At 35.3% G+C, this 10,823-nt stretch overlaps 1 protein-coding gene across 4 annotated transcripts; it reads right to left on the reverse strand.

Moving 5' to 3' along the window:
- Nucleotides 1–252: 252 nt before the first annotated feature.
- On the reverse strand, nt 253–8,832 carry LOC120276531 (phosphomannomutase/phosphoglucomutase). 4 transcript variants are annotated; one of them, XM_039283316.1, is made up of 18 exons: nt 8,674–8,832; nt 7,022–7,246; nt 6,707–6,773; nt 6,144–6,327; nt 5,154–5,206; nt 4,889–4,977; nt 4,139–4,375; nt 3,995–4,059; nt 3,484–3,544; nt 3,292–3,409; nt 3,085–3,166; nt 2,917–2,989; nt 2,787–2,848; nt 1,441–1,536; nt 1,204–1,358; nt 875–971; nt 666–743; nt 253–571 (listed from the first exon to the last, which is right to left on the reverse strand). In XM_039283316.1, the coding sequence occupies exons 1-18, from the start codon at nt 8,678–8,680 to the stop codon at nt 461–463; spliced, it is 1,860 nt and encodes a 619-aa protein (XP_039139250.1). In that variant the 5' UTR covers nt 8,681–8,832; the 3' UTR covers nt 253–460. The 4 variants fall into 4 exon arrangements, with proteins under 4 accessions (XP_039139250.1, XP_039139236.1, XP_039139228.1 ...); XM_039283302.1 differs by lacking the exon at nt 7,022–7,246 and having other exon boundaries at nt 8,674–8,829; XM_039283294.1 differs by lacking the exon at nt 8,674–8,832 and having other exon boundaries at nt 6,996–7,126.
- Between the last annotated feature and the right edge of the window lie 1,991 nt (nt 8,833–10,823).

Consider the following 10,823-nt stretch of genomic DNA (forward strand, 5'->3'; position numbering starts at 1 on the left):
TGTTGGGCTGCAAATGGGTTGTTTGTTGGGCTGCATATGGGCTTTAGTTGGGCGGAAATTGGCTTTTACCAGGCTTTCAATGGGTCTGTTGGGCCACAAATGGACTTTTTATTGGGCACAACGAAATGTTATCAATTGTTGGGCCATCAAATGGACTGAAAGCACCAGTGCTTAGTCCACTATTGTTGGGCCGATGGGGAACTTACCACCATCCTGATCACCTTGGACATGGAAATACACATCTGGTACGTATAATCACAACACCACCTCTGTGCTTTAAAACTGAAGATGAAAATAGTTGCAACTCCCAACTTGAAGGGAGGGTTGAGTCATTATGCTGAAAATAGAAAATGGCTCAAACATTTATTGATAAAACACACAGTACTGGCGCGGCTGTGCAGGCCAGAGTGGGCAGTCCCTTGGCGTAACCTGTTTACATAAACAGTCGAACATACACTTATCATAAGCCTTGAACAAATTTGTCCAGTGCTGATGTGTCTAGAGCAGCGAATTCTTTTACAGCAGCCAACACGGCAAGCCCCAGTTTAACCGCTTCCTCTAAACTTGGTGCCTGTCATATATTATTATATGCAACACTGGAATGACAACCAACACCACAACAGGACCACAAATCAATATACTAATATGAAGAAGTTAAATATTACCTCAATGTTCAATGGAAGAACAGGATCATGCAGAGAAAGCCTTAGCAGGAACCATCCACCATGACCCGACACTCTAACCTGTATATATACATCAGGAGAGAGGAGCAGTTTTGATTTTAGTAATTCATATGAAATTCACGAAATCAAAAGCATCATCCCTTGATAAGATAACATTAAAAGCAAAACGGTTCTGTTAGCACGGCACATACCCCTTCATAGTTGACAGGTGCCCTGTTCAATTTTGAATCTGAAGTAATCATGTTCTCCAAGTGTTTCAGTACCGCCTCTCCATAGTCCCGAAAAGATCTGAAGTGATGAACCAGGCAAATTTAACTTCTAGGATAAAATCTATTCTCACCTAACATAATTTCATTTCACAGTAACATTGTCTAGTCAGCATTGCATCACTCACAATAGTCAAATCAAGCTAATTGTAATCATGTTAAAATGGACCATGGAGAACTTGTGCACTGATGGGAGAACAGGAGGGCCAGAGGAAGGCTATGGCGTTCCTCTGGCAAACCGCCATCAAACTTACCCTCCTTTGAGATCTGCATGGTTCTGATCAATCTTCAGCCTCAATTCCACTGCCACTTCAGCTTCCTCCAATCCATCAACCATATCAGTCAAAACTTTACTGCCACAACCCGAACCTGAAACTCTTGCAGAAGCAAGTTTATTCAGCACTTTAACCTGCAAAAAATGGAGTTTATTCAACAGTTCACCTCATGAAGCTAATGATGATGCTAATGAATGACATCTTAAAATCTCATACCATAAGGTAGGCTCCATCATCAAGCCAATGGTTCTCCTTCAGAGCTCCATGGCCACTGGTTTCAATAGCTAAATGAGACTCTTCACCAACAAAATTCTGCAAACAGTTTACATCTAGTTAGATATCAGCAATTCAAATGAAGGTCTTGATGTCTGACAAATCTATTTCACAACCTGGTCCTGAAGGAATAACTAACAAGCAATATCCTTTGTTCATTCATTAGCTCTGTGACTTACTGCAAGATGTAAAACTATACTTCCCAGATTATAGAGGCATTCACAAAAAATTGAATAGCTGAAGCAACCAATTAGAAACTGCAGTCTGCTAATAATTTAAACACACACACACACACACACAATCCATCTATACTCCGGTGATGGGGTGATGAGGCATATCTAGGTGATAAACTCGTCCAAAATTCAACTACAAAGAAGCTGTAGCGCTGTCACTAACATGATGCAAAACTATATTTCTCAGAGTCCAGATGCATTTTAACAAAATAATTTCTTAACAGAAACTGTAGCATGTAACAAATGAAGCACAATCATCTACTATTGGGTGATAAGGTGCAGCTGGGTTAACTCCAAGGTTCACTCTTCTAAAAACACTGCGACAACTTCTTACATATATATGTGCCACATAAATATCTATACATGCATGTTGGATATATATATTATATATCATGTCCGCGAATCCGGTTTTATTAAATTAAAGTGACAAATACTCTCTGACACTTAAATACTCGTACCCAAATCATTGTAGCACAACTACAGTACTATTAATCATCCTGAGACTAGTGCCATTTAACAAACTGAACATGAACATTAAAGAAAATAGAGTGTGAAAAAGATGCACTTTACAGCATCTTACTGTGACATGCATCCCCAACATCAATTAGAGATGTAAATTTACTTTCTATCACAAACATGCATACAGTACATACACACACGTATATATTTTACATATTGGTTCAAGAATTCCATCTAACATGTTCCTCTGCCCTGAAAAATAAAAAATTCCACAATAAATAATCTCTACTAGTAATTTGGTCTCAGCCTGCTTCAATTCAAAAACACAACTTTGCAGGCTTAGGCAGAAGGAATTGGAGTAGTGCATGTTATCAACTGACAGGTAAGAAAATTCCAGAGACAAACCACCTCAAGAATGAGGAAATATCTAATCATTCCGAGAAAAAAAACATCTATAAACTTCTTCCCTAAATTGTTAAGAAGTTGAGAAACAACGGTCAAACAAAACATATTAATTATTTGGCATCAAAATATGAGAATTTTGCTAATGACACCCATGGCATAATTGACTGTAATAATCTGCAAGTTGAAACGTACTAAACGAATCGCTTCGTCAATAACATTCTTGTAGCCTCTTTTGAACCTGTGATGCTTCCCCCCTTCACACAAATTAGTAACATTAAATATTTTACCATTGAGATTATCAAAACTCCAAAATAAAGCTTACCAAGCTTATTTTCAATGAATGCAGTCAAGCCATCTGAAGTCACGCTATCTGTTACAATAGTTGTTCCAGGGTGCTACTTGCATGGCACAAAGAAAAGGAAAATAAAATTGAATTTTCTACCATAAGTGAGATTGCCATGTGAGCTTCAACTTGTATTGAAGAGCTTACTTCCTCAAGAACAATAGCAGACATCAAGGCAATCAATCTATTGCGGTTAAACTCCCGACCACTGGAATCTACAGCAGCAGATCTGTGAGGAACAAAAACTTAGATGCATTTAAATATCTGTTTCAAGATAACATGTAAAATAACTACAAGATCAAGCATTACATAAAAAGAAGAGCATACAATAATGGACAGGAAAAAAGTTACCACCTGTCAACATCTGTATCAAAGATGATGCCTAAATCAGCTTTATTCTCAAGAACTGCCTGTGTTAAAGCTCTCATTGCAGCTTTATCTTCAGGATTTGGTATATGATTTGGAAATAAGCCTGACAACCAAGACAAAGTTATAATCCAATCTACCACGCCAAGATGGCCTTTAATGCTTGTGCATAGCAATTACCATCAGGCTCCAGGAACTGACTTCCAGAGGTAACCGCACCTAAAGGCTCAAGAACCTTTCCCTGATAAGAGCCTTTGTATAAGCATGTTAAAAATGAGAAAAGAATGAATGAAAAAAATCAAGTTTATCCACATGCAAGCACTTAGATCAAGGTGATGAACATATTACAAGACAAGTGGCTCAACTCTAATGAATTAACCAAAGTATCAGCTATGTTTTTTTCTATGGCTTATTTTTTAATCAGAGAGAAATATTTGTGATTTCAAAAATCTATCAGTGCAAGCCTCATTTGTCATAGAGGAATCACAACGTATTTCACAACTTACATGACCAGCAACATATTGTGTGAAAGTTGCCTCAATAAATAAACAGTTGCTTTAAATTATAATATGGATAATGAAAAGTTATGAGAAAAAAAGGAAAGAATCAAGAGTAGTTGGTCACCAAGTTAATATGCATAATGGTGCCATTCTATGAGTGTGTATATTCATATTCAGGACTATCTGATTACCATAAAGAATCCACCAGCTCCATTTCCAGCATCGACAACAATATGAAACCCCTCCAATGGTTTCTCTGCAGAGATCATTGCCAATAAGATAGAGCAACATTATAAGCTCATGACATTAACTGGTTTAAATGTGGGGAATATTACCTATATTTCCCGCAGCCCTACGAACTGCTTCTACCAGGTTAGCTGTATATATGTTCATATAGTCTGCCTTTCTAACAGCAGCAGACACGGCTAGCTCTGACTCCTTTAAAGCATCATTAGAGAAATTGTCATATATAATTGCAGCACGCTCTAATATATCTTTAATATCAGCTTTTCCAAGGCCCCCCGCATTAGTGAAAAACTTTAACCCATTGCGATTGTAAGGGAGATGACTGGCTGAACAGAAAATAAATAATTGTCAGGATAACCCAAACAACAGTATTAAACTTACAAAAACAAGATTTGCAGAAATAAGATTTGCAAGCACAATTATAAAATGGATATCAATTGTCTTGAGGAAGTTGACTAGAGATTAACATGCAAGGTCCAAGTCAGAACAAATAAGTGAAGATTGATTAGATAGAATGCAGGGAAATACTCTATTTCAATTCATGTGTGCCCTACTCGATCTGTTCAAAATAAGAACTCTCTCCGGATTGTCTACTGAAAAAAATATCAACAATAAAGAGGTGTTTGGTTTGAGCAAAAATAATTAGCATAATTCAACCAAACACACTCTAACACATGCCCTCTTTCAAACCTTAAAATAAAACCTTCAGGATACAATATGCCGGCTCACACAAGGATGGACCCCCATTGAATGGAAGATATTTGCATGAGCTAATAAAAGGTGTAGAACATGTGTGCATGACATGATCTTAAAAGATAACAGAAATTATTCAGGCATACCTGTTATCATTATGGATCCATCCACAGGGCAAAAAACATCTTCATCCTCTGTAAGAGTGCTATTGAACATTGCTGGAGTGGAAGCCAAACTACATAAGAGAAACATGTATAACTTTCGCCAATACCTCAGCTCCAAATTATGTACTTTTAGGATAAGCATCCAAACTATAAAGGAAAGAGAGAGCAAAACTAGTGGACATGGATTTAAAGACTCAGATTACCACAAGCCACTACTCGGATTAAGAAAGGAATAATAACGACTCACCCATATTGAATAACATCAAATCCAGCACCCGCAAGCCCACGAGAAACAGCATCCTGAATGTTAAATTAGTGCTCAACAGTCAAATCACAGCACATATGACAATTACTATGTGCTACATCTTTAATAAGATTGGATTTCTCAACACTTGATCATGTTATGGATTTGATATTGGAAACTAATTCAATCAAGCAAGTGTCTTAATTTTAAGAATTTTTGCTACTTGCACTTACTTGCCTCGTCACATCAGCAAAAACCACATTTTAAAATTGCCAGTGGGTAGCTATCTTTTCAACCATCCATTCACAGAACAAAGTGTCAAAAATATTTCACATCCCAAAGAACACTTGCAAAGTGTTGAGTTTAATAACTATTAGGTTATATATTATGCCAACTCAGGTGATTTAAGTAGGACAGTTGAAGACCTACAATATCACAAAATAAAAAATCGATCACAGCATTGAGTTCTTCATTTTTGCTATGAGAAGGTCTACATCATTTTACACTTGGTTCATTATAACTTCAGTTTTTTATTAAAAACATGATATTCTGAGGAAAAACTATAACAAACATTATCTTAAAATTTGTTCTCAAACAAGGGTTGGCTTCATTAATTCTACAATCAGGGAAAATTCAGGTCGGTAGAAGGCTCCACCAAAAAGGCATGTAATTAGTGTTGAAAGCAAGACATCTATTAAAATGGCATTAGACTTGACAACACAAACTCTGTTTTAACTCTAAAATAAAAGGAGGTGCACATTATCAAGAAATGTGTAAATAACTCCACCTTCACAATTATCAAGAAATGTGTAAAAGGAGGAAGCAAAAACAAGACACACATAGAAAATAATGAAGCTAAAATCTTCATTTGTATCATTGTTAGATGCATCGAATGGAGTTCACATCGCAACACTCAAAAAGAGATAACAGTTTAACTATATGAGAAATCAAATGGAAAGATCCCAATCTAATCCTGCGTAATCACACAAATACCTGCAATGTCTGTGCAGAAATTCGAGAATCATGACCAATGGAGACTCGTAGAGGTCTTGACCCATCTGATTTCTTTCTATCACATAACCAAGCAGCAAAAGCAGCAGCAATGGCCTCTGCAACACGTTCTGTAAGACTTACAGGTTCCCCCTCAACACCAGCAACGGCAACACCTCGAATATCACTGCAAATATTGATATTGTTAGTAATTTAAAGGAACGTACATCCCAAACTTAAAGGAAAAGTAGACAGAGGGTGGTGCATGCACCGCAACAGTGACAATCAAACAGGTTTTAATATACAGTGACTAGAAAAAATTATTCCGAGATTTGATAATTCAAGTGTCTTGGAGGGACTCGAATGATGTAAGTGTCTAAGACATTAAATACCTTAGAACCAGGTAACACCAATAAAATACATAAAACAGGAAACCAAACAAATCTCATGAGGCAGGTAATTTGTTGAAACGAAACTAATGGAAAATTATGTGTATGTAAAGCACTAGAATAGTTAAAAACAGTAACAGAGAAAAGCCAGCCAAACGGAGCCCAAAAGCATTTTACCTGCCATTTTGAAGCTTCTGAAAATCAACCTTCTCAAAGGCTGAAGCAGCGCTCACAAATTGAACAGCTACAAGAAAATAGATAGATCAATGAACAAAATATCTAAGTTAAAGCAAGTTGCAATCTATAATAAAATGTTATATAATTAGAAGCTAAAAACTTCTGCAATAATTGCTGCCTAAATAGCCAATAACACAAATATTATCCGTAAATCAAATTTGCACCATAAAAGTAAAATAATCACTAAATGCGACATTTTAGAGTTAATTATACTGCTCTTAACATCAACCTGTATAATGAGAATCTAGAACAGACCATTGCAATAGACACATGCTCGTTTCCCAAGGCTGATTTGGTGTGTCCGTAAGGTGTATAGTTGCATTGCTGATATGCCAGCACATGCTAACTTAGACCAAAACAAGGGATATGTGCTCCTTCTGCCAAAGGAACAACATTCCCTGCGATGACAAGTTTCCAATTGCCGGTTTGGCTGGCAATCCTGAGTTCGGAACACATTTTGAACAGTCTTCCCTGATATTGCTGCATTGAAATTTGTAAATCTATTAGAACTATATTTTGGGATAGCCTGATAATAACTATTAAATTGTTCCAATAGTTACTAACTTACTATTGTTAAGTGCTTCAATGACTACTACCGTTAAATATTTACTTGTGAATTTGAAAAATACAGTGGATATGGATGAAGAAGAAGTGGAGGCAAAGAAGAGAAATGAAAGGACAAGAGAATGTTATCAACATATTTTTTTAGCATTTGCGCATCAACCTTATATCATATTAGTAAACAAAAGACAAACAAAACTTCTTCCTTGTTCTCTGTACTCATTCTCTGTTCTCTCTCAATTCAGATACACCTTAGATGAGAATGTAGTCAAAAACTCATAAAATCAGCATAGCAGGCATTAGAATTGATCAACCGCCTTTAGGTAGCAAGAGCTTGAAATGGCTCAATACTCAATGATCTCACACACATCATACAACAAACTCATTAGGAACTTGCCTAAATTCGTTAGGTCAAACAAGCACTTCTTAAGACTCCAGATTACTCGCCTAATTTGTCAACAACAAAACAATATATAGATATAATCATAAGATTAAGCACCAAGCATCCCAAAAAACACTAATCTTGAGGAAAAATTATTTCGAACATCAGTCATGATCATACATTTTGGCAGATAAGCGAAAGCTAATTTCAGGGGATCAGAACAGTTGTTAAAATTTCCAAATTACTTAATTTCTCAAACACAAGAAAAAAATAGGTTCTCCAACCAAATTATTGAGATATAGAACAATCTAAGACCATATTCAAACATGATGATAATTCAAATTTAAATCTAAAATACAAAACACCAAAAAAACACAGACACAATCAAAAGAGTAAGTAGCATGCATAAAAATAAACCCTATTTGAAACATCAGTCATGAATCATGATCATCCATTTTGACAGAATAAAGATAAAAAAGATTAAAAGAGGGTTCCTGATATATCAGAGCAGTTGTCAACTTTCCCTAATATCTCAAATGGGAGAATGAATTCATCAACCAAGCTCTTGAACAAAGTGATGATTCAAGATCATGCATACAAATAAACCCCATTCTCAACATCAACCATAATCATCCATTTCGCCAAATTAGAGAGACATAACAAAAAAAAAAAAAAGGTTTCAAGAAAATTTCTTAAGATTCCAGCTTACATCCCTAATTTCTCAAATGCAAGAAAGAATTCAGCAACCAAATTCTTTAAACAAGGAATCGTTCATGTCATAACATGATAACAAGTTCAATTCAAAACAACAGATAGATATCATGAATTCGGCTAAACACTAAAGTACAAGAACAACTGATACATATGATTAAAAATCTAGGGTTTCAGAATAAATGAACTCAAGAAACGAGAAGCGAGTGAATTAAACGAGCGAGGGTTCGAAAAGAAGGAAGAAGATGCAGACCTTCCATCGGAGACGGAGTCGGAGATCGAGATCGAGGATGGCTCTTCGAAAGGAGAAGACGAGGGTGAGCACCAAGATCAGGGATAACTCTTCGGGCTGAGAAGACGATGGTGAGCGGCAGCACTGGAAGCTTCCCGTTTAAACGAGAAGGTTTGTTGAGGCTTTAGTATATTGATCGAATCTCGAACGATCTTAACCGTACACTGAAAAAATCATTGAGGATCTCGTGGATCGGGCGGCCCAGGCCCAGATATTTTAGATATAGCACACATCCAACGGTGAGAGCCTAACAATTCTCTTGCACTCAAGAATGCCTGGAGATTTCCTATTGATGAATCTACTACACTTCTTTCGAACGGCTCTGATCTAACTATAGTATATTTTCTTTAATGGAATTATTAATAATTTTTTAAAAATCATATCTACTTTTAAGATTTTCAAAATTAATAAATAACATAAGTGTTTTTTTTTACTAGTATTAGTATTGGAAATCCTATTAAATGTTTATATAGCATGATTAGAGAAAAGAAATCCATGAATGTCTACTGATATTTATATACATTTTTTTAATTAATATATATAAATCATGAATACTTAACCATTACTATATTAGAAGAAAAATTGAACTATTGATATTTCATTTAAAAGAAAAATAAACTACCAGTTATAGGAGTGGTGATACACATCAATATAAATACACGTGTATGTCTGTATAAAAAAACTAAAGTAACTACTGACACTGTGGCGTTGTGGTAGGGTGCTGCGTTTGGGATCAAAATAAGCCTTATTGAACTATATATAATTTTTTTTTTTCTAAACCCTGTTAATAACCAAACTTTATTTAGTTCTTGAATAGGAAGGAGAAGTACAGATCCCACTAACTAATATTAGAAAATCACTGTCCTATGTAGTAGAATTTCCTAGGTGGGTACTGGGTAACGATGGCTATGACTATCAGGAAAGGACAAAGACTGAGATAATAATTATTTTTTTATCCTAGTGAAATTCCATCAGAAACACCATTCTATGATCCATTAAAATTGTGAGATGTACTACTTGTACCATATCTTTAACAGTGAGTGAAGTTCATTCTGAAAATTTTATCCTTTGGAGAAAGTGAAAATCCTTGATGTAAAAAAGTCAAGCTTCCAGTTTTGCGTAAATGCATGTTTGTCCATACTGTCCATTAATGATTAGCTCCTTACTCCATTTATTTACATGAGAAGTTTGATGAATGAATCTCCACACCCACACACACACACACTCACACACATACACAGTTTTGCTGCTGTACAAAAGTCAGACAGTTACTGCATGAGAACTGAAAAAATGTCTGAAGTTCTATTCCCTTTCCATTCTCTGAGCTGTGTCTGCTGCTTCACAATCACAGCTATTTATGCGCTTGGATCCATCTTGCAGGAATCTTTCATTATTATGGTTGCTTTGCTGTTCAAGCTCCGTCCTTTTGGACCTTCATAACTATGCTTCAGATCCCAAACACTGAACTTCTTGGGATTAATACATATTAATTAATTAAACCAATATTTCAGCCAAGGTTTTAGAGTAGTAGCTTAATTAATTATTAAACCAAACTCCAATGGCCAATAAAAGGCATCACCAGGATCATCTCCCTTTTTATATTTTTTGGCACTAGCTGTATGTATTATGTACCCGTCCATTTGCTACCGTAGCTCCTTGCTTTTTCTCTTTTCTAATGCAAGAACGTTTATTCATTTTATTTCTCCATATATATATATATATATATATATTCAACCATTAAGATTAAAATAGAATTTAACTTTTAATCTCATAGTTAGAGGAGGAACATAATTCTGGCTTCGGATAATTTCAACTTTGGTAAATAATATATTGGACTATCAAAATCTATAAAAATCTCTTGTTTTTTAAAATTTATTTTTCTATAATTTTTAAATAATATTTGCTATGTGCCGTACTTGATAGAAAAAAGACATTTATTGTAGAATTTTTTAAAAAAAACGCATGATTTGAGATGAGGGGAAGGATAAAAAAATAAATCTAAAAAAGAAATCAAAATAAAAGGTATTGAGTAAGTAAACCTTGGGTATATAAAAAAAAGTTAGTTTAGTTATTTAAAAAAAAAAAAGAAAAAAAGAAAACCAGGGTGGTGT

Source organism: Dioscorea cayenensis, chromosome 2 (assembly GCF_009730915.1).
Source record: "Dioscorea cayenensis subsp. rotundata cultivar TDr96_F1 chromosome 2, TDr96_F1_v2_PseudoChromosome.rev07_lg8_w22 25.fasta, whole genome shotgun sequence".
Lineage (NCBI taxonomy): Eukaryota > Viridiplantae > Streptophyta > Magnoliopsida > Dioscoreales > Dioscoreaceae > Dioscorea > Dioscorea cayenensis.